The 24588-nt window shown below is 44.4% G+C and overlaps 1 protein-coding gene across 2 annotated transcripts; it reads left to right on the top strand.

The window, feature by feature from the left end:
• Positions 1–11319: 11319 nt before the first annotated feature.
• Positions 11320–22867, top strand: ATP12A (ATPase H+/K+ transporting non-gastric alpha2 subunit). 2 transcript variants are annotated; one of them, XM_069949025.1, is made up of 23 exons: positions 11320–11396; positions 13499–13657; positions 14739–14798; positions 15313–15516; positions 15793–15906; positions 16078–16212; positions 16736–16853; positions 16981–17249; positions 17403–17601; positions 17841–17950; positions 18030–18164; positions 18256–18448; positions 18550–18725; positions 18955–19091; positions 19211–19361; positions 19449–19617; positions 19957–20111; positions 20286–20409; positions 20496–20641; positions 20925–21058; positions 21297–21398; positions 21964–22055; positions 22604–22867. In XM_069949025.1, the coding sequence occupies exons 2-23, from the start codon at positions 13529–13531 to the stop codon at positions 22630–22632; spliced, it is 3081 nt and encodes a 1026-aa protein (XP_069805126.1). In that variant the 5' UTR covers positions 11320–11396; positions 13499–13528; the 3' UTR covers positions 22633–22867. The 2 variants fall into 2 exon arrangements, with proteins under 2 accessions (XP_069805126.1, XP_069805125.1); XM_069949024.1 differs by lacking the exon at positions 11320–11396 and adding an exon at positions 12703–12930.
• Positions 22868–24588: the final 1721 nt, after the last annotated feature.

Genomic DNA, 24588 nt, shown 5'->3' with positions numbered 1-24588 from the left:
CTCCCTAGTGCTGATGTCACCTCTGATCAGGCAGGAACAATATAATGATTGCAGGAGGGTTTGATGCTTATAATATTAAAGCAATGGGTGAGGGTCTGGCTGGAGGAGGAATACTCATGTCTGTTTACTGTTAGGGTAGGTTCACACTACGGAACCCGAGCTGAGAATTTCCGACAGATTCCGTAGCTCGTACACGTTCACGGCCGCGTGCCTCTCTGCCCGTGGCATAGACACGGTTCTATGCACGGGCGGATTCCGCATTCCGACGAAAGAATTGACATGGCGGAAAGGCACGCGGCCGTGAACGGGTACGAGCTACGGAATCCAGCGGAAATTCTCAGCTCTGGTTCCGTAGTCTGAACCTACCCTTATGCTGGATGGTTAGAGGAACATATATAAAAATATTTGCAAGTATGAGATGCAAGTCTAGTGTGACTTGGACTATCTTAAAGTGTGCCTGTCACGATTGGATCCAAAGGGGGTTGTGTATATTATGGTTTTATTGCTTCTCCGTATCTATGGAGACCCGAACTTCCAGATTAGCAGAGATTCTCACTGCTGATCTGGAAGCGGGTACACTTTAAAGTCTCTTTCTAACTTCAGATGTTTGCTCCTGGACTCACTTTCCACCTTTCATTCCTCACAGACTCTTTGGAAAATGAGAGGTGGAATCTGATTGGTTGCTAGGGGCAACTGGGCCAGTTTCACTTTACTCCATGTTTGATAAATCTCCCCCATGGTTCCTGACACAACCATACTTGATAATGAAAATGGCTTTTGCTTCAGGTACTACTCGCATTAAGGCCTCATGCTCTCCCTGTATCAGGAAATACTGGAGGCTTAAAGCGACTCTGTAACCACAATCTGACCACCCCAAACCACTTGTACCTTCGGATAGCTGCTTTTAATCCAAGATCTGTCCTGGGGTAAAACAGTTATTGTCCTAAAAAACAACTTTTAAACTCGCAGCCCCATGCCCAACGGGAGTATCTGTGCCCTAACTTTGCACCACCCCTCTGTCCCTCCTCCCCACCCTCTCCATCATTAGAAATGCCACTGGAACATTTTCTCCCGTCTGAACATTGCACAGGTGCCTTAACGATCCAGCCCATGTGCCGTGCTGACACAGGTGGGGAATAGGAGACAATCTGCCTGGAGCATTTGTAATGATGAGGAGGGTGGGGAGGAGGGACAAAGAGGGTGCGCCAGCCTAATGCATACACAATCTAAGCCCCGGCCATTGGGCACAGGGCTGCCAGTTTAAAAGTTGTTTTTTAGGACAATAACCGCATCACCTGCCGAACGGACCCCAGGACAGATCTTGGATAAAAAGGGGGGGGTCAGATTGTGGGTACAGAGTCGCTTTAAAGGGGTTATCCAGCGTTACAAAAACCTGGCCACTTTCTTCCAGAGACAGCACCACTCTTGTCTCAAGTTCAGGAAAAATCCCGAAGGATGTCCGTGCCTAATAGAACCCTAGGGGGTGGAAATGTACCTGTTTCTCTTGAAAAGAAATCTGGATGTGTTTTCCAGATTTCCATAAACAGCGGCCAAATGCCGGTATATACAATATAATACTGTGTAAAATAAACAGAACATATGCAGTAAGGACAGCATGCCACATATTTAATAGGGATTATACAAAATATAGCCTAGGTAGGAGGCGCACATCATTTCCCCTCCTTACATACTGCAGGGACATGTAAACACTACAGGGATAAGAAAGCCAAACCTTTATAATCCCTCAGTCTGTCTGATGAGTGATGTAATTCTGCGAGTACAGGTGAATCATGGCAAGAAGATGGAAAGTGCAGCTCTCCTACTTGGGTTTAATTTTAATCTTAATAATAGAAAGTCCTGGGTAGCATGGAGATCCTGCGAGGTCTATGGGGGTGTGCTGGAGCTCCTTGGATGTAGAGCACAAGGAGCTAATAGGGTTTCCAAGTATTATGCAAATAACCTTCATTCAATGTATCATAAAACCGTCTGCAGCTATCATCCCACAGGTTATATATAGATACAATACCCATTAAAAGTTGAGTCATTGGAAAGTAAAATACAGATTCTGTAGGTTCCTGAACAATAGATATAGAAAAGACATATTTATAGGGTAGGCCGTTTATCTACACTGTTTTGCACCATTGAGACCTAGTTTCTTGCCCTGTACTCCTTCCCTTCCGCATCCCCCAAGGTCAGTAGCGCCTTTTCTGAACATTTAATAATTCAGAACCATAGATGTCTTTCTTAGTAAGATCAGAACATGCCGGCATTTCAGGATTACTAGTGAAAATAGCTGTTGCCTTAATTTCCTTCCCTAATCTTGCAAAGTTCCCCTGCTTAGAGATGATCGAATTTACAGTATTAACGGAGTGAAGCGATTTGTAGTTTGGTAGTCGGCTTATCAGCCGGCTGCCTTTGAACTCTGTGCCGCTCTGGGTGCCTGGAAAAGCTGCATCTTGTCCTGGGAAACTGGGATAAGCTGACTGCCGAGCTAACAAAGCACTTCTCTTCATTATTACTGTAAATTCGCTCATCTCTACTCCTGTTGTGTCTTCTTGTGTGCAGTGGGGAGGCCATTCAGAAATGTTATTTAGGAATACTTTCAGAAATAGCGCCATTCTTGTCCTTAGTTTGTGTGTGGTATTGCAGCTCAGTTCTACTGAAGGTAATGGAGCAGAGTTCTAATACAACAGGACGAGTATAGCACTGTTTTTGTAATAAAGTAACTTTGTCTTTTCTCATCCTGGATAAACCATTTAGGGTTTCTTCACATATACCGGATCTGCAGCGGATTTCACGCTGCGATTTGCAGTGAAATCCACTGCGGATCCAGGTATAGGGAAGTTCTATGGGGTCCCGGCTCCATAGCTCCCGACTCCCCTCGCTCCTCATCAGCCAATCAGTGCTGGCGTGAAATCTGCTGCAGATCCGGTACGTGTGAAGCTACCCTTAATCAGACTGCAGGACCTTTGAGTACAAAAAGGTAGAGGTAGCCAGCTCACCACTCCATCAGGTAAGTTCCGCACGATCCACTCTATAGGCAGTGATGTCCATAAATAAAAAAAAAATAAAAGGCTTGGATTAGCGTATAAACTTAAACCAATCTTGTACTTTATTTAACAACTACCCATAAAAACATCATTCAGGCATAGATTACCCCAGGAGAGGACACCAATATGTTTTAGGTGGATCAAGGCCATGAGTAAGGGTGGTGATCAACCTGAAACGCGTTGGTGTCCTTTCCTGGGGTAATCTATGCCTGAATGATGTTTTTATGGGTAGTTGTTGAATAAAGTACAAGATTGGTTCAAGTTCATACGTTGATCCAAGCCTCCTTTTTTTGATCTGCAGGACCTTTGACATGAAACTATGATGTCAGCAGAGGTTCTACAGAGTCTGCAGCACTACAGGGGAGGATAGAGGCTACAAAAGTCATAGCAGCAACCAGGCCCATAAATCATGGGGGCCCAGAGGCTGCAGAAGAATATGTTGAAAAGCTCCTGCAGGTATGCTGTCCTCTTCTGTTATAAAATGTAAAGCGCCATTTTGCCACTTTCAGATAAATGAACCTTACATACAAAAAATATTAAAAATAGCTTTTATCTCACATGGCTTTTTAGTGCCATAGTAATGGTAGGGGCCCAAGTTTTGTATAGAGCCCAGGGCCTATGGTACACTTACTCAACCACTACTCCATGAATGTTCAGCTCTCTAAATGTAGAGATGGGGGATAAGCTGCTATCAGATGACTCTTGCAGCAATTTTTCTACTTGTCAATAATACAGTGCCTGATCCTTCTCTTACACCAGGGGTATGGAACCTTGGCTCTCCAGCTGTTGCCAAACTATGCTGTCCAGGCATGATGGTAATTGTAGTTTTGCTACAGCTGGAGAGCCAAGGTTCCCTACCCCTGTCTTACACCAACATTTGTCATCGGGGGTAGCTGGGAGGCCTCCATACACAGGCGATGGTTGACTGGTCCAGTGGGTTTCAGAGATGTGTGTAATCTGTATTCCCTTTCCTTTTATTTCTAAACATCAATTAGCCGGGGGGCCTGGGAACACGGTAATATAAATTGGTGAGAAATGACAATAATAAGTTGCGGGTCTCTTTGGAGCAAAAGGATCGTAGGGTGCCGTTAAAAGTACTTCCTTGTCTTGTAAAATCAAATCATCCTTAATAATCATCCAATAATTTTTACTCCTAATGATTTCTCCTTCACCAGCACCTACAGTATGCTTTAAGTACAAGGAAACCCATCATTTCCAGGAGGACGGAGAGACTCCTTGTTCCTGGCCTGGGTCAGTGAAGATAATTTGTCATGAAGTTCAAGGCTGTGACTGGTTGGACTAGCTCTATGGCATTTGGAGCACCCTAGAACTTACCTTGTCTCTAGCTAGCAACAGTTTCTTTATTGGGACTCTTGGTATAGATCAGATTTAAAGCATGCCTTCAACAGTTTGGTTACCCCGACTACTTTAGACATAATCAGTTGGGAAATCCCATTACATCACTGGAAATTTCACTTTTCCTCCTTAGCTACAACAATGTCAGAATAAGGCTAGCAGCCTACAGTGTCTTCTTTAGCTGGTCTCCCTAAGGTTAGTGATTGTTTTAATGTGGTGGTCTTCTAGACTTTGCTCTCACCTCGCCAGAATCCTGCACCACACTGATGAGGGGCAACACCTCCTAACAGCTGTCCGTGAATGGATATCTGCCTTTGGTATTTCTCTGGTCATATCATCAGACTCGTACTTGAATTGGATATTGGCTGAAAGGGCCACTTAATATGGTGGTTTTGGTGGTCTTCTTACAGGAGCAACTGTGGTGTCCCACCATGGGTGTTCCTTGTCTGACACCTGTTGTAGGGGCCTTGTACTCCAGGGTGGGGTGGTAATGAGGTTGTTTATGAGTTTCACCCCCAGATGTCAGTGTTTATAACTTATGTATGTGTTGCACAGCTGTAGTCACTATAGGGTTACTGTTTTTGTTATCTGATTCTGTGGACCAATAGGAGATACTCTTTCTCTTCTACCTATCTCTATTGTCCTTTCTCTGCACACTCTCTTCTCCACCACTCACAGGGACTCTTACACACCCAGGAGGAAGTAGTCATTTGGAGAGAGTAAGTGTAGCGTCAGTCACTTAGTTAGTTTCCCTCTGATTCTCCGTGGAGTAGGACACACAGACCAGGCATCCCTGCTGAAATCAGCCAGGCCCAGGTTCCCTGTCTGGGACAGGCCAGCTGTGGAAGTGGACAGACACATGTGTATGGAAAACACAGAGACTTTCTTTCTACAAGCAATAACTACAGACACTATGCAGTGTTAAGCCACCCAAGGAGGACAAGTCAGAGATCACACCAGCCCATGCTGTGAACCTCTGTTAACAGTGCGGGGCAATATCCTAGGAAAGAAGAACTGACCTGGATAGAGCAAAGCTACCATAACCAAGGTCTACGTACTCTATCTTGCAGCGCAGGTGAAAACGGGACACCCTCAGACACTTAGCTTAGCCCAGGTAACATAGACTGGAGCTTGTGTCACCCTCGTAGGATGGGTACCCCAACACTGCAGGACAGAAGGTGGTTTACCAAACACGGGCACTTCTTTACACTGAAGAGAGGCAACAGCCAGTTGTCTGTGGCTTGACACCTGGTTTTGGTATTTCTCTTGTAATATCCTTAGCTTTGTAAATTGCATTTGATTTTGACTAAAAGGGCCACTTAATATGGTGGTTTTGGTGATCTGTTTACAGGAGCCACCCTAGGCAAAGTCATTCCCTGTAAGGGTATTTGGCTAGCCCCACACCTTTCTAGTAAGTTATGTCTGGGATGGGGTCATGACTGCTAGATATCCCTGTAGTGACCACTAGGACATAACACTGTGGAAAAAAGAGTTAGCAGACAATGGTGAAAATTTTTTTAAATGCTGCGTCTCACGCAGACAGGCAAAAGGGCCAAAATTTAGTGCAAACCACTTCTGGCTTTTTGCCACTGTCCACTGCATGTGCGAGGTGGGGAAGACTTACAGTGGAGTGGCCATTCTTCTGTACTGGAGGTTTACCATGGTTTACCATGGAAAATGTTGGTCTCCATAAATTCCCACTAATATAGTGAGTATCTCAGCAAAACTTTGTTTTACCCAGTGTTTATAGCATAAAACTGGTAGAGCAGGACATGTTCCATGGTCACCAAGTATCTGTTCCATATGTGTATGGTGACTATCATGTGTGTATATGTGTGTATATATATATATAGATCTGACAATTACTCATAATAAGATAACACAGACAGGAAAAATGTAGAACTCTCATCTGCCTGCAAGACGGGGGGGGGGGGGGGGGGGGGGGAGGCAGATGTGGGGTAGTTATGAGGTTAGAGTAATCCGAGGCTTGTATGACAAAGATCAGCTATGCAGTATAAGGTCACAGGGCTGGGTCATACAGTCTAAAAATAAAATCTTATTTTTTGTTTATCAAGCTTATGGATGAGTCTTGATTTTGGTGCTTGGAGAAAGGGTCAGAATTATTTGATATGGGCTGTGTGTATATGAGGGGTCATAAGGAAAATGGAGAGAGGGGTCATAAGTCGTCTTTGAGAGATGAGGAATCAGTATTGGTTGGAGAGAAAAAGTGGTATAAGGAGCTGTCTATGGAATGGGGGACATACAGCAGCTCATAAGTACTGTAAGACTGTAGATTATTACATAGAAGTAAATTACAAATCTATATAACTTTCTGAAACCAGTTGATTTTAAAAGAAAAAGATTTTCGCCGGATTACCCCTTTAATAATTCTTCACCAGCTACATGGTCCTCCTAGTTATCTGATGTCTCTTTTCAGTTTCCTCATTTGCTTCATATAGAAAAACTTCCAATTATATAAGGGTAACATTTATGTAACTGGAAAACTCCATAGAAATGCTGCACCAGCGGCTTAGGAAACCACATAATTGCTGACTCTATGGTAATGCACACCCAATGTGATTTTACTAGGTGATCGGTGAGGTGTGCCCTGATTATCCTAGTGACGGTAATATGTGTGTATGTAAATGTGTGTATAAATAATAATAATAGTAGTAGTAACAATAATAATATTGTATTCATATGGAACCAGCACATTCCACAGCACTTTACAATTCTGGGGACACAGTAAAGAACTGCACACTGATTATTCATACAAGAGGAGTGTTCACAAGAGCTTACAATCTACAAGAAAAAACTGGGTGTTGGGATTGATTCTGAGTGTTCTATCACATTTCAGAGAAGTGGGGCAGTGCGAGAAAAGTCTTGGAGATGAGAAGTTAGGTTTAAGGACTTTAGCTGCACCACCTCTGTTCTCAGGTTGTGTGTGTTATTACAATTCAGCTCCATTCACTTCAATGGAAGTCTTCCGCAAACCCACAATGAAACTGAGGACAGGAGACAGCGTCTGACTGGGCCACCTCCGGTAGGCCCCAGCCCCCCACGCATGCGGCGCAGTCGCAGCAGCAGGGCAGCAGGGCCTCCGACAGTAATACAATGCTGCCATTCTATCAATGCTGTCATCTGACTGGGCGACGCCAGCACCGAATCAGCCGGTCCCTGCTGCCTATGCAGTCTCCTCCCCCTCAGACACCAGGGACTTGTGTCTGAGACGATACGGGGGAGGGGTATGCTGTGTATGTGCCCTGCTGATGGATACCCTGCCCCTGCCACCTTCAGCTGCTGCCCCAGTCACCCCTGTTCCTGCCCGTCACCTCCAGCTGCTCCCTCGTCACCTACAGCTGCTCCCCCTGTCACCTACAGCTGCTCCCCCTGTCACCTCCAGCTGCTGCCCCAGTCACCTTTAGCTGCTGCCCCAGTCACCCCCTGTTCCTGCCCCCTGTCACCTCCAGATGCTCCCCCTGTCACCTTTAGCTGCTCCCCCTGTCACCTCTAGCTGCTCCCCCTGTCACCTCTAGCTGCTCCCCCTGTCACCTCCAGCTGCTGCCCCAGTCACCCCCTGTTCCTGCCCATCACCTCTAGCTGCTCCCCCTGTCACCTCTAGCTGCTCCCCCTGTCACCCCCTGTTCCTGCCCCTGTCCCCTTCAGCTGCCCCGTCACCTCCAGCTGATGCCCAAGTCACCCCCTGCCCCTGTCACCTCTAGCTCCTCCCCCTTTCACCTCCAGCTGCTGTCCCAGTCACCACCAGCTGCCCCAGTCACCGTATGCTCCTGCCCCTGTCACCTCAAGACTACTCTGTCACCTTTGGCTGCTCCCCGTCACCTTTAGCTGCCCCATCACCTCCAGACTCCCGTCACCTCCAGCTGCTCCCCCTGTCACCCCCAGCTCCTGCCCCATTTACCCCAGCTGCTCCCCGTCACCCCAGCTGCTTTCCCTATGACCCCTAGCTGCCCACCTTTTCCTCTTACCCCAGCTGCTATCCTTGACACTCCGAGCTGCCCCAGTAACCCGCAGCTACTCCCCTTGCCCCTGTCACCCCAGCTGCCCCCGTCACCCTGAGCTGCCCCTGTTACCCCAAGCTGCCCCCCTTCCCCTATTCACCCCCAGCTAGGAGAAATGCAAAAAAAATAAAAAAAAAATAAAAAGGGAACAGCCCAGCTCTGTATAATGCTGGGATCACACAAATGCAGGAAAATCCATGACCTAGAACTGCATCATTCCAATGCGTTATATCTCATGGTACAAAAAGTCATGAACAAATGTACGATCATATGCGTTTCTGGCTAGGTGGCCCTTAATCATAGATCTATAATAAAGTATGGAATAAAGTCCGGATTATTTTCTCAGGACATGTCGACCTTCTTTTTTCTTTTTTTCGTTTATACTATTTTAAAGAATGGGATATCCTCTGGCTGTGCTCTCACCAGGTGAGTTGGATTGTGTGTGCACCTATTGTTATTAGTCCCCAGCATGACTCCCCTTCCCCCCGGTTATCAATACTAGGGGTATAAACACACACACCATATACGCAGCGTATTAACTGCTGCGATACGCAGCAAATACGCAACAAATACGCAGCAGATTAGATCTAAATAACTGAACACAGCATCAAATCTGCACCATCAAATCTGCTGCAGATCTGCTGCAGATCTGCTGCGTATACGGTGTGTGTGTTTGTACCCTAATGGTGATGTAGGGGTTATTTGTCATAGATCCTATTATGGGTATGTGCAGTATATGGAGGAATAGAGATGTATTACTGCTATTCCACTTTAATTGAAACTATAAAACTATATACAGTATATAAGAATGTACCTTAGCCAATAGAAATGCTTCATGTCCTCACTTCTCTATCAGCTGCCCCCCATATGGTTCATGTCCGAAATTATCTATCACCTGCACCCAGGGGCTGATTAACTTTACCATAGGCCCTAGGCTGTTCACCAAGCCTGGGCCCCCCCCTACCCTATGGCCACACAAGCGTGGTGTTCATAGTACAGGATAGATAATATCATGATGCCTTGATTTGTGCAAAATTGTGGTAAAAAAGCAGCGATTTTTTGCAAATCATGGCAGAAATGTTATCAGGAGACAGAACAGAACCAAAAGTATGTCTTTTTGGGTGGCTGTGGGCCCTCCAGGAGCTCAGGGCCCCAGGCTACTGCCCGAAAAGGAGCATTATAACCCGCTACTGCCTGCACCCCATATCCTTCATGTCCTCACTTGTCTATCAGCTGCACCCCATATCCTTCATGTCCTCACTTCTCTATCAGCTGCCCCCCATATCCTTCATGTCCTCACTTCTCTATCAGCTGCCCCCCATATCCTTCATGTCCTCACTTCTCTATCAGCTGCACCCCATATCCTTCATGTCCTCACTTCTCTATCAGCTGCACCCCATATCCTTCATGTCCTCACTTGTCTATCAGCTGCACCCCATATCCTTCATGTCCTCACTTGTCTATCAGCTGCACCCCATATCCTTCATGTCCTCACTTGTCTATCAGCTGCACCCCATATCCTTCATGTCCTCACTTGTCTATCAGCTGCACCCCATATCCTTCATGTCCTCACTTGTCTATCAGCTGCACCCCATATCCTTCATGTCCTCAGTTCTATCACCTGCCCCCCATATCCTTCATGTCCTCACTTGTCTATCACCTGCACCCCATATCCTTCATGTCCTCACTTGTCTATCACCTGCACCCCATATTCTTCATGTCCTCATTTCCAATACGTATTACAATAGGTGACATTTTGCTCTTTTCATAAAGGGTTAACCCCTGAATATCCAATAGTATAATGTATATAAATGTGACGTGTTCCTTGCTTGGCAGGAGCTTGCATAGTGATTGGAGAGTCAATGACCCCTTGCTCACTTCTAATCAATGTGGATCTGAGCTCCTCATATGGCTGCTGGTAGTGAGAGTTATGCAGTGAGACTGGCTGATCCTGCCCGGCTGGTCCATGCAGCGCAATAATGGTCTGGAACCTGGAAGAAAATGATTAGGAACAATGTCATGAAACTCCTTGTATTCCTGTTAGAGCCGGCACTCTGAGCTTCACCCTCTCCATTATGGAAGATAACTTCTGGATGATACAGCAGGGAAATTTACTGTCAACCCAGATACAGATTACATAGAACAGTCTGTCCTGTCCTGAGGTCACATACAGGGGCAGAGGTCACATACAGTAATGGAGTGTGCAAGGACGGTGATATCCCTGCAGCTAGAGAGAATATCCTGCTAACATCGGGGATCACACTAACACTGATAGAGAAATGAGTGAACAACTAATCCTGGACCTTTGGGATCTCAATGGAGAAATGATCTATAGCGATAGATATCAGATATTTCATAACAGGAATGAAAACTAGTCAAGTGATTATAAGCAAATTGCATAAAACATACAGAAGACATCCTAGAAATGATTCCTTAGAAAGCCTTTAGGTAGGCAACAAAAACAGGTGTCTGGAAATGCTTCATTTGTTCTGTACAGATATAGTATATCCTCCTCATCCCTTTCCCTTGTTTTTCCCTTTTGTATCCCTTTATGCTTTTTTTTTCTTCTCAATAAAAAAATTATAAATTAAAAGTATTTTTTACTTTTAAATGTATAAACGATATACTGTATAGCCATAGGGCACCTCATGGGCTCTATATGGCTACATCTATACACGGCAGGAATTGCTGCAGCCTAAACACCTCTTCCATACAACCAAATTGGGTTTGTGAGGTTGTGCATGCAACAAATTATCTATCTATCTATCTATCTATCTATCTATCTATCTATCTATCTATCTATCTATCTATCTCCTCTTACTATGTACTGTTACATGTACTCATGTCATTGAGTTAAATCTTTCCTTCCCCTGCAGGGTGACTGAGGATAACAGAGCTTATTTTATGTTGACAGACCACCTGTGCCCACCACAAAGCATCATGGTCTAAAAAACTTAGGATAATAAAAAAGGTAACACATAATATATATTTTTTAACTTGTGTTTTATCAAATAACTTTTCTGATATAGACCCTGTCCTTACTGCTGGGAGAAGAGTGCCCCCTGCCTGCGGCCTGGAGATGCACACCTGTTTAGTATGCGTATACTTTGATACATGGAGTTATTGTATTAGCTCTGATTTAGAGCTTATATTTTACACAAACTAACACATGTTCTCCATTAAGGTCTCTTACAGTATTACTGAATAACATCCATGGCCTAAATGACTAGTATACATTTTTAGTTTGTAGTCATTGTATAACTTTTGTTCTGCTGTGCGAGAAAACGTGTAGAATATGGACACCGGTTACATTGGCTACAATGACAATGACTGCTCTATGTACTGCTCTATGTACTACCTGTTGTAGAGCAAACACATACGATACATGACCCCTATAGTATAGTATAAAAGACACTTCAATACACAACACTTGCGGAGAAGCAGCAGACAACAACCAAATGCATGGAGCATGACTGTAAGTATCTATAGTAGCTATAGAGATCAGGGCAAATAACCCAATACAGAGGGTAACATTGATCAGAAGCCTTCTACTTGGGCTGGGGCTTCAACAATAACTTATTTCGCTCCCTTTTTGCACACTGGATTGTTAGCTTTTCTGCCTGTGCTGTAGCTTCTCCCAATCCCACTTGGTATATAGGGGCATTTGTCTTCTATATAGCAAGTTCAGGAGTAGATATAAAAGATGGAAAAAGCTCAGATCCTGTGTGAGGCTGCGGCTATATGGCAAGATACCGTATTCTTATATGTAGTTGCTGCAGAGTGGATATTTTCTTTTTTAATAAATTACATTTTTGGTCATTTGAAAATGGTAAAGAAAAAAGAGAAAAAAATGTCATGTAAAATATTTATCGGAATGCCAGAACTTTCCATTGAAACTTCTAAAGATGACGCAGAGCGCTCCAGGCTCTCAGCAGGGGAGGACTCTTGGTGGGTTGTAGCATTGTGTTGGTAGTTGCTGTCGACCACTGGAGAGTACTGTATGTTGATGTGCTGGTGGAGAGTATGTAGATGTATTGGGGGGTGTATATAGACAAAAAAAAATAATAATAATATATATATTGAGAGAGATTGTCCCGACATAGGGCAACCAGCAGAGTTGAGCAGAGACCTATTTTCCTTGCAGTTATTTCTGCCCAGCCCAGCCAGGTGAAGATTCGGGGCAGGGTTACAGGAGATACCGGTCTGCAGGGAGGAGTCACCCTCAGAGCTACAAATAGGACCAGCAGCTGGATGCTCAGACACAGGGCTCTGGAGAGTATTCCTGTCCTGCCTAAAGATGTCAAGGTGCGGGGAAGACTGCAGCTAACATTGGCTCCTCGTTGGGACAGCCACAACCTCTAAAGCTCTTGCATTTTAACTACCAGCTGGGTGACCCCTTTGCTGACCTGGTGTTATTACCTGTCTTGGTGTCTTAGTGACGTTATTCTACAAGTTGGCAGCAGGTTTCTGCAAGCAAAGTAGAATAAGAGACAATGGGAACCGAGGTGAGAAAGCGAAAACTAGAGCAAATAGATTCACTTTAGGATGTGATGAGAACATTGTTTGTGTGACTCACGTTGGTGATGATAGATGGCACTTACATATACATTCTGATAAGTTACTGTGGCCAATGTGTCCGGACACACTGTGTATTCTCACAGCCGGTGCACCAGATTAAGCTGTGATACTAAGTAACTGGTTAGTACATAAACAATACATTGTATTTCAGTCTATGGCGTACGCACCCAATACACTGGGAGCTCTCTGTTGTAGTACAGACCATTACAGAGTTTGATGCATGGCGTTTTTTGTTTGTTTCCACTGATGATTGCCTTTTGTTTTATATCTTAATATCCACGTACATGTACTGTATGTGCAGGAGACGTCTCATCTTCTTGCACCTTGTTTGTTACCTTTACAAAGTGTCAGGATTTTTTGATTTGTTTGGAAACTCCACATACAGATTCACACTAACCGGACAATTCACAAGACTAAATCAATCCATCACTCCGACATCACTCTGTATTATCGCCGGTGTGATCGAACGTTCTTCATGTTCTGTTTGTGTCGCAGGCGACGTCTGATGTTTACAGTACGGAGATTATGGGGGCAAAGGACGTACAAAATCCAGAGAAGGTAAAGGTAGAAGACCTAGGTCAAGATGGGAAGAAGAAGAAGAAACAGAAAAAGAACGGCAAGAAGGTTGACGACCTAAAACAAGAACTTGAACTGGTGAGCAATTCTCCCTCGTGAGCCCAACATTTCTTACAGTGTCTTGTAGAGCATCAAGTCTTTATATTGAGTGGGTATTAGAGGGACATATATCTAGAGAAATGTATATACACACTAATAACTGTTCTGTGCAATGGAGGAGGATGAAATCTTTGCTCTGCCACACAGTTCTATTGTCTATAAATAATTTATGCTATGTGTCTGTATATTACATGGGTCGTATATACAGAACTATCAACCTAAGGTTCATTTATACACACCGACTGTTCTGTGCTGTTAACCAAAGCTTTATTGCCTATAATTCTATATCAATAATCCGGTGTATGGCCGCAGTGTCTGATGTTGTCTTTGTGGTGCGGTATAATTAGTAATATTTCCATAGAAGCCATGTCACCGCACAAGGCGAGGCTCCTTCTTCCAGGAGTTCTATTTATACAGTAGTTCCCTATACATTATGACAGTGTTCCTCATAAGATGATGGGGTGAGATACTTCGGTTTCTCTAGATCAGATTTTTATTGTCCATAACTATATATCAATAATTCCTTGTATGGCCGCAGTGTTTGATGACTTTGTGGTGCACTCTTATTAGTAATATTTCCATAGAAGTCATATCACCGCACAAGGCGAGGCTCCTTCCCCCAGGAGTAGTGTTTGTACAGTTCTCTATGCATTGTGAAGGAGTCTTCCTCATAGGCTGACACTTTTCCTAGCCCTTAGATCAGAGCTTCATGTGGCGCAGTGTTTGTCTTGGTCTCCTTTGCAGCATACCAGGACATGTACTAGACATATGTGTGCTCACTGAATGATGAGTGGGTCACAAGAGGTTTACATTGTGGGGCGATTCACGATGAAGAATGTAAAAGAAAGGGCCGCATTGTCCATTGTGTGATGTAGAATATTGAACAACAATATTCTCAACTACTGAAGAGCTGTTACTTTGTAGCCATCCCAAGCAATATTAAGAGGGTATTAATCTGGAGATCGATCAGTCTAGATCCGTTCTCTATTACTCCACATATAGCTGCAGACTTTAGGTCTGTCTTCAGTAGTAGTAATTCTGTGTTTTCTTCCCCTTTCAGGATGACCATAAACTTGATGTTGATGTACTAGAAGAAAAATATGAAACAAGTATTCTCAAAGTGAGTAAGAGAGAACCCGGTGCCCTCTGGGCCATAATCCATTTAATAAGCTTGGCAGCAGCTTTGTGATTCTGTAGGCATCAGCCTGTGACAAGTGGCTTCATCCAGCTTGTGCCCTGCTTGGAGACACGTGTCACTAGTGACTGCCCACTGCAATAACTGGCGCTGTAGAGATACAATCGCAGGATGTTATCCCCTTGACCTATGCTGGTTAATCAGTACTTAGAGTTACGGTGGGAATTCTTCATTCTGAAGATAAGTTTAAAGTCAATGGAAACTAAAACTGTTTCAAAGATGTTATCGCCGTCCCCTCCTGGTCTTGTCTCTTTATCTCAAGTTACAGGAACACAACCATTAAGCCGGAGCGGTCTGTACCCTATGAGTTTGGTGAAGAGTTCTACTGTTCCTTGGCCTCAGTTTGCGAACACTTTCCCAGCCAGGGAGACATAAAACGCTGTAACAAGGCTCATACTGTGTGTAGTAATCAGGTTATATTACTCTTCCAATCTGACAGGGTCTTACCCGTGCAAGAGCTGCAGAGATTCTGGCCCGTGATGGTCCCAACGCACTTACACCCCCTAAAGGCACCCCGGAAATCATTAAGTTCCTGAAGCAGATGGTTGGCGGCTTCTCTCTCCTGTTGTGGGCCGGTTCTGTACTCTGCTGGATCGCATATGGCATTCAATACTCTCAGGACAACACTACAAGTCGGGACAATGTAAGCAGCACACCACGTACCCCATAGGTTTATTCTCATTAAGTCCTTTGTTCCCTATAGACCATAAAGATTTGTTGGCTGGATCCATATATATATGTTATCAGTGGAAGGATAATCTTTGTCAATTTTAGAAATGTATAAATGATTGTGTCATAGTATAAAATAATTGATCTCCATTCTCATGGTTGGTGAGGGTCCCAGCAGTCGGACCTCCACAGATCAGGTACATATCCTCTATCCAGTGGGTAACACGTGTGGTGTTTCCTTTCTTCTCAGCTGTACCTGGGTGTTGTCCTGGCTGCTGTTGTCTTCCTTACTGGCTGTTTTGCCTATTTCCAAGAGGCTAAAAGCACCAACATCATGGCAAGCTTCAATCGGATGATCCCACAGGTGAGTGCACAACTATCCCAGGGGCCCTGGACACCTCTCCACACACACCTATTCACTTTGGCTCTAGATCTGGATGCACAGATTAAACACTATTGTGAGCTGAGAGTTGTCAGACAAGGTTCAAATACATTGATAAATTTGGGGCAATAACTCTTATTTTTGTGTCTCCAGCAAGCGATTGTGACTCGGGATGGAGAAAAGCTAGAGGTCCCGGCCACGGAACTTGTTGTGGGAGATTTGGTGGATATTAAAGGTGGAGATCGTATCCCAGCGGATGTCAGGATTATATATGCTCAGGGCTGCAAGGTAATCTTCACTCCACTCTTCCTCTTTACACAGGGAAAGTGCGTTTGGTGTAGAACAGGGGTTCTTTATACAGCTAGGAGTTAACCTTATGGGCCCTCAGGTGTAGAGCCCAATAGACTAATGTTATGGGGTGCTGTACAGTGTTTTCACCATCTAGCTGGAGGGGACAGCTGTGTCATCTAGTATCAGGTGTCTGCCATCATAAGGGAGCTGCTGCCAGACAGAACTTTTCATATTCTGCACAGCAGCACTGTCTAGTTCATATACTGTAATGTAGAGCCCCCCACAATTCCACTTTGTGGGGCCCGTAGCAGTTGCTGTGGCTGCTATGGTGGTAGTTACACCCCTGGTCATAGAGGGGCTCCCAGGATTCTTGTTATACACCTTTAGGGGGTGTACAGTGGAAGCCCTTACAAATTATAAGATGGATGCAGTTTACTAATATTCAGGAGGTGAACATAGGTAATTATATTATATATATATATATTACAAGTCAGAATTTCACCTTTTGGCTGCATTTCAGGTGGACAATTCATCTCTAACTGGTGAGTCAGAGGCTCAGTCCCGATCCAGTGAATATACACATGAAAACCCTCTTGAGACGAAAAACATTGCCTTCTACTCTACCTTCTGCCTGGAAGGTAAGGACGTGACCCATAATCTCCTGAGGTGCCAGACCTGTTAGGGTGGTCACTGTGCACACTGATCTTCAAGGACATTCCTGTGGATAAGCTCATGTGGCCTTACAGGTTCTCCTCTCTTCTATAGGGACAGCTAAAGGTTTTGTGATAAATACCGGTGACAGGACAATTATTGGTCGGATTGCTTCTCTGGCCTCAGGAGTTGGTAATGAAAAGACCCCGATCGCAGTGGAGATTGAACACTTTGTGCACATTGTGGCCGGTGTAGCTGTGTCTGTTGGAGTTCTTTTCTTCATCATTGCAATGTGTATGGGGTATAGCGTTCTCAACTCCATCATCTTCCTCATTGGCATCATTGTGGCAAATGTGCCCGAGGGACTTCTCGCCACTGTCACCGTAAGTACCTTATCTTTTTCTAGAATGATCACAGAGGTCAGCAAGCATAAAGACCAATCTACTGTATGTAACTGTGTTATATACTAATCCCCCATATAAAGAAGTCATCAGATCCATGGCGGAGACTTAACCAGTGCACTATACGTCTTTCAGGTAACACTCTCCCTAACTGCAAAGCGAATGGCAAAGAAGAATTGTCTTGTGAAGAACTTAGAGGCTGTGGAGACACTCGGCTCAACCTCCATCATCTGCTCTGACAAAACAGGAACCCTGACACAGAACAGAATGACTGTGGCCCATCTCTGGTTTGACGATCAGACGCACTCGACCGACACTAGTGAAGATCAATCACGTAAGTGTGTAAATAACACTAAGGCAACTCTGTTTGCTTTATGTGCTTTCTGGAGATTGTTCTAGACTAATGGTGTCAAACTCATGGCCCTCGAGCTGTTGTTGTTCCCAAGCTGGAGGATCGCAGGTTTGACTCCTGTGTTCTAAACTGCTTGAAGACTTATACGTCAGTAATGCTTCTTTGGTATCAACTACTTGTATCAGAGGTCTTGATATATCACAAGATGTTCACCTTTCCAGATCACTCATTTGAGCAGACATCTGAAACGTGGACAGCTTTATGCAGGATTGTGACTTTGTGCAACCGCGCCGAGTTTAAGGCGGATCAGGAAGATGTGCCAATCATGAAGGTACGCCAGATCTATTAGTGCAGCTGTTAGGAACCCTTCTTATGATATAGATCACTCACCCTCCTGTTCATCTGTACAGAAAGTTGTAGTGGGAGATGCTTCTGAGACGGCCCTGTTAAAATTCGCAGAGGTGCTCACTGGGAGTGTAATGGAGATTCGGAATAAGAACAGGAAAGTCTGTGAAATACCCTTCAATTCCACCAACAAGTTCCAGGTAGAAGATCTCCTTCATCTCCTTCACTGCCCTTAATCTATGGTGATGGACACATTTCTTGTTATCTAATGGAGCATCCTTCTATTTACAGCTCTCAATACATGAGACTGATGATCCTCAAGATCCAAGATTGCTGCTGGTCATGAAAGGTGCCCCAGAGAGAATATTAGACAGATGCTCCACCATAATGATCCAAGGCAAGGAGCTGCCACTGGATGAGAACATGAAGGATGCCTTCCAGTCAGCTTACATGGAGCTTGGAGGACTTGGAGAAAGAGTATTGGGTACAACACTATATATATATTTGTATAATAAGATGTGTGTATGTGAATGTGTATGCTTTGGTGTTACACCATCACTCACTTTTTCTCCTGTCTTTTTCTAGGATTCTGCCATCTGTTTCTCCCAGCAGATAAATATCCTCCATCCTTTGCATTTGACATAGAATCCATGAATTTTCCAACCTCAGACCTCTGCTTTGTTGGTCTGGCATCCATGATAGATCCCCCTCGCTCAACAGTGCCAGATGCTGTTTCAAAATGTCGGTCTGCAGGAATTAAGGTAGGATTCATCCATTTGATATTTTGCCTTATGCATTCCCTACGGCATGAGCATGACATGGCAGTGACAGTGTGCGTTTATAGGGGTCAATACAATTGGTGGTCTGCGTCTTTCTAGGGATGGATAAAACTTTTCCCGCAAAGCTTTAATGTACAATATACAGTATGCAGGTTCTGAACAGTCTTTATAGTGGTGCATACTGTAATGGACTGTGGCTTATTTCACACAGGTTATAATGGTAACTGGAGACCACCCAATAACAGCAAAGGCTATAGCTAAAAGTGTCGGTATCATTTCAGCTGGAAGTGAAACAGTGGAGGATATTGCCAACCGCCTGAACATTCCTGTGGAGCAGGTCAATAAGCGGTAAGGTTCTGCGTTTGTCACATGCACATAGACCTAACCGAGGTCACCGGGAATGGTGGTCCACAAAGTGAAGTGTGCCCCTTTTTCCCTGACACATTGATGTTTTTTTTCTGGTACAGTGATGCAAAAGCAGCTGTGGTGAACGGTACAGAACTAAAGGACATGTCCACGGAAGAGCTGGATGACATTCTGGCCAATCACTCAGAGATTGTATTCGCCCGGACTTCCCCTCAGCAGAAGCTGATCATAGTGGAAGGCTGTCAGAGACAGGTGAGAGGGGTTCTCCTTTAATTTACAACATGCAGAGATTCCCGTATCTATAACTGTGATAGATTCATGCTGCGCTCTGTGTTTCAGAACTTTGTAGTTGCTGTGACTGGTGACGGTGTTAATGACTCTCCAGCTCTGAAGAAAGCCGACATTGGCATTGCTATGGGCATTGCTGGTTCAGATGCTGCTAAGAACGCTGCAGACATGATTTTGCTAGACGATAACTTTGCTTCAATCGTCACCGGTGTAGAAGAAGGTAAAGCACAAGACCGAATGTATCCATAGACCTTCTTGTATGGGTATACAATGACATGCGTCAGAGCCATCCATTGGCAGTATATACTGGGGCGTGCTCCCTATACAGACCGCATGTTAACAGAGCCTAACTTTGCTTACATATTCGCCTAACAGGTTTTGTGGCCGATACTGATCTGAGAGTTAAAAGTTTTGCAGGTTTACATCACTGGAACAGCAAACTCATAAAACCATAGATCGCTGTTTGCAAAATCCAAACTGACCCCAGGGCTATGACTAGTGACATATTCCAGTATGGAGTGTGTGGGGCATATTCCTCACTGTTTGTTTCATTTCACAGGCCGTTTAATTTTTGACAATATCAAAAAGTCCATTGGCTACACACTGACCAAGAATATCGCAGAGCTCTGCCCATTTCTGATATACATCATCGCTGATGTCCCACTGCCTATTGGCACCATCACCATCTTGTTCATTGATCTTGGCACAGACATTGTAAGTACAAGTGTGGCTTTTATTATTGAAGGTGCAGGGTGGGGATAACTGGCCAATGTGCAGCTTCTGCAATACTCATGCAGATTGGTTGCATACAGACCTGCCATGGATCATAGACGCCATTTTGCAATCAAGATTTTAGAAAGTTCCTAAAAGTGATCACTGTTCCTGCAGATCCCATCAGTTTCTTTTGCCTATGAGAAGGCGGAGAGAGACATTATGAACAAGAAGCCCCGCAGAAAGAACATAGACAGACTGGTGAACCAGCAGCTGGCGCTCTATGCCTACCTTCAAATCGGTGCGTGTACCGGATGGGCATAATGTTTATAAAAGTAACCTATGAGAAATGGCTGCGTCTAACCCTGAATCCTTCTCTAAACACAGGGATTATCCAGTCTGTTGGAGCTTTTTTGACTTACTTCACCGTTCTGGCTCAACAAGGATTTCTGCCGTATACAGTGCTCGGCCTTCGTGTTCCCTGGGAAAACATCTATAATCAGGACCAGGAGGACAGTTATGGGCAAGAATGGGTAAGTGCTTATACCAGGCTCTATACTTACAGTAAGATAGCGCTTACATAGATGACAGGGTTACAGAAAGCTGGAAAAGTAGCAACCTTTCCTTGGTGGCTCACAACAGGCATCCCAGCCCTTTCAAGCCAGCTAAGAAGGTACTGGGCTAAGCTGGATACTGCATGTGGTGATTGTGATATAGTACCACAAGTGTCTTCTTTTTTTACATTAATATCGAATGTCAAATAGTCTAAAAGCCCTGATCCCTGCCTATGGCTGATCATGTGTTATCTTGTTGCAGACGTTCGGTCAGAGGCAGTTCCTGGAGTGGACGGTGTACACGTCTTTCTTTATCAGTATTGTCTTGCAGCAGCTGGTGGATCTTATCATCCGGAAGACCAGGAGAAACTCAGTTTTTCAGCAAGGTCTATTTAGGTACATTGACATGAATATTCCAATGGGATGTGCCTGCATAAGTTGTGCATACATACCTGGAATTTCCTTGCATACATTTGCTTATCTCATGAAGTATGAGCTAAGAGAAACATAGTGACATCTGTTGCGCCCAACAGTGGAATGTGTAGAATGGCTCAAGCATTATTAGGAGAATTACCTGATCCTGCCCTGCAGACTATTGCACCTCTAACCCTTTTCTGTCTCTATTTTTGTCCAGGAATAAAGTCCTCCTGATGGGTTTGGTATCACAAATTATCATTGGAGCATTTCTCTCTTATTGCCCTGGGATGCCAGAGGCCTTGAAGTTTGCTCCATTAAGGTAAGTTGTTTGAACCAATGGGTCATGTGTATTTACCAACAATTTGGAGTAACAAAAAAGAAGGCTGATTAGATCATCATGTAAAATGGCAGAAGGTGCAATAGGTTCTAGTATGATGAGGCGGCAGTGGGGATGACCAGCTGCAGATAATTTTACCCAAATATTGGCCATTGGGCTGATATATATATAGATATACAAGTAGTATCTTCAGTGTGTCCTATTGTCTGCAGGCTGAACTGGTCTGCCATTAATAGGACAAAAGAGGCCTGAGTTGACTTCCTCCATAAACAAAACAATTGACGTTCCACAGACAACAAGTCAGTGTCTGTGGGCGCCATAAGTCAGCTCAACCCGCAGGCTGAATCTTTCCTGAAGAAGGGCCTGGAATTCCGGATTAAAACATTCCTCTTTCCTTGTTTTTATGTGAGATACATCACTGGAGGTGTCTGGCAGCAGCTTATTGCCCTCTCCACTTTGAAAATGTTTCCCATATTAGTATAAATAGGCTCCTTTTCTTAGCACTGTCCTGTTTTATAATGTCATCTTCTCCTCTGCTTGTGCCTAGGGCTCAGTACTGGTTCGTGGCCATTCCATTTGCAGTTCTGATCTTTGTATATGATGAAATCCGTAAATTGTTCATCAGGCGCTATCCCGGCAGTAAGTATGAACGTATATTATATACACACACGCCAAGACGATGTAATTGTAGCCTGCGGGCTGCTTTGTATCTCAATACTACCAGCATGCTTGAGAATGTCCTAATAACCTCTGAACATTCTGCCTGGAGCTTTATGCTTTATGACTATAGTCCTGGGGTTTACCCAGGCGCCTTGTCAAACCTGTGGCCCTTCAGCTGTTGAAAAACTACACTTTCCATCATGTCTGGACATCCAAATCCAGGCATGATGATAATTGTAGTTTTGCAACAGCTGGATGGCCACAGGTTACACCGGTGCCCCTGTATATTGCAAAGGGTAAATCCATAATGATTCAGCAACAAAATAAAAATGAAAAACATGCACATTTTTTGGTGGATTATGCCATATTTGAATCCATCTTTTCAGTCAGAACCACTTCTAATGGGTTCTTTAAAACTCAAGGAGATCTGCTGCACTTACCTTACATGTCACAGTCCGTACAGGGCAGTGGTTGGGGGTCCGTAGACTTCAGTCACGTTTCATTAACCCGTGTTCTCTTTTTTCCAGGCTGGTGGGACAAGAACATGTATTACTGAGGTGGCTGGACCGTTTCGGACTTTACCAGGTGTTGCGGACTGTACTTTTTATACCTATCCTGTTTGTCGAGCAAATCAGGAAGATAAACTTGTATTGTATTGTAAATGTTATGTAAAAAGTTATATAAAAAAAAAATATTATTTTAACAAAAAAAGTGTCATGTAAAAAGAAAAGCGTTGCTCCGTTTCTCAGAGTTTAGATGTTTATAGATGCAGCTTTTTATTTCTCAAGCAAACGGTGTCAATAAAATCTTTTTTCATGAATTTACTTGTGTGCTTTTTTTGTTGTTGTTGAAAAATGATTCTAGTTTCTAATAAATACAAAGACCGAGTTTAGTCTAATGGCCCTATTCCACGGGTCGTTTAGAGGAGCAATATCGTTCATATTCGGCCGATATCGGCCGCTACGAACGATATTCTTCCTGTGGAATAGAGTGCAACAATCAGCCGACATCGTTCATGTCGGCTGATCGTTGCAGTCGCTTGTTTATCAACATGTTGAAAAACAAGCGACTGATATAGCAGCGATCTGCTACCGTCGCTCCGTTGAATAGGAGCGTCGGCAGCAGGCGCTGCTGTATCCTATGGGCTGCCCGGACGATCAGCGATCACCCGGGCAGCCCCCCCAGCAGCTCCCCGCCGCCCCTCCCGCACTCACCTGCTCGCTGCCGCCGCGCTGAATAGCGGCGGCAGCGAGCGGGGAACGAGGAGCAAACGAGCGCTAATAGCGCTCATTTGCTCCTCCAAACGACTCGTGGAATAGGGGCATAAGAACTCAAAGCTTCCGTTCATGTCTGGAGCTCCACACATCCCTTTGCATGTTTTTCTGTATTTTGAACTCACCTTACAGTCACGATACTGGCATGCCCACAAACAAATTAGATGTAGAAAACAGGTTGTTGTGGCAGAAGCCATTTAAAAGGTTTTCCAAATTTGGGAAAAAGTTAAATACAAAGCCTGTGATGCAGAGGTGTAGCTAGCTTTTCTTGCACCCTCAGCATTGAGAGCCGTAACTGCACACAGGACTGAAGGCCTATACTAGAGATGATCGAACATCGGAAAATCTTAGGTTTGATCTAACTCAAATTTGATTCCCGATGCCTTCCCGTGGGGAAGGTGGAGCAAGCCTGAGCACAGCCTGGAAAACAGGGATGCAGCCTAGGTAATAGGCTGTATCCCTGTTTTCCAGGCAGCACTCGGGCTTGCTCCACCTTCCCCACGGAACGGGAAGGCATCGGGAATCAAATGGAGAAGGTTTGAGTTTGATCGAACCTAAGATTTTCCGATGTTCGTTCATCTCTACCCTATACGACACCTGCCGAGTATTGTGCCCAGATTTAATTCTCATTAATACAGACACAGTCAGTCACCAACAGCTGTATCGCTCCACACCTGATGTCAGATCAGACAGGAAAGTACTCTCACCATATTGTTAGTGAATAAAAACCACTGTACACAGTGACCAGATATTGGCATTACATAGGTTCTGCAGACCATATAAACATAGTTACATCCAGTAAATCACAGGGGGCATCTTTTGTGAATGAAGTCAGTCACTATTTTTTTTTCTTCTTATTCATCCAACCCAGACCACAAGCTGAAACAACAGGTGGGGTGGGAGCAATAGGGACAGAGTCATGTGACTCTTGTCAGGTGTAGAGGCAGTGAAAGGAGGGTGGGCAGTAAGAAATGTGAAGGGAGGGACAGAAAAACAGTAAAGTCTAGGCAGTCCCCCCCCCCCCCCCCATATTGTGTAAAATAACACAATTAAGCATAATCTCCTTGTCAGGTCCAGCACTGGTCTTCCAGTCCACCTCCAATGCTTCCGTTTACTGGCCCTAATGACATTTTGAACACACTTCAAAGTGATTGTCAGTAAGCTTGATAGAACAGCGGAAAAAGCTAGGTTCGATCGAACTGAAACCTAGCCGGACCTTCCGCATTTAATTGCTGATG

Source organism: Dendropsophus ebraccatus, chromosome 12 (assembly GCF_027789765.1).
Source record: "Dendropsophus ebraccatus isolate aDenEbr1 chromosome 12, aDenEbr1.pat, whole genome shotgun sequence".
Taxonomy (NCBI): domain Eukaryota; kingdom Metazoa; phylum Chordata; class Amphibia; order Anura; family Hylidae; genus Dendropsophus; species Dendropsophus ebraccatus.
This window is presented reverse-complemented; position numbering and strand designations above follow the sequence as displayed.

Coding starts and splice junctions, on each gene's coding strand:
- ATP12A (XM_069949024.1), top strand. Junction 15,517..15,792: donor ACACTACAAGTCGGGACAAT/GTAAGCAGCACA, acceptor CTTTCTTCTCAG/CTGTACCTGGGTGTTGTCCT. Junction 19,362..19,448: donor TGGAAGGCTGTCAGAGACAG/GTGAGAGGGGTT, acceptor TCTGTGTTTCAG/AACTTTGTAGTTGCTGTGAC.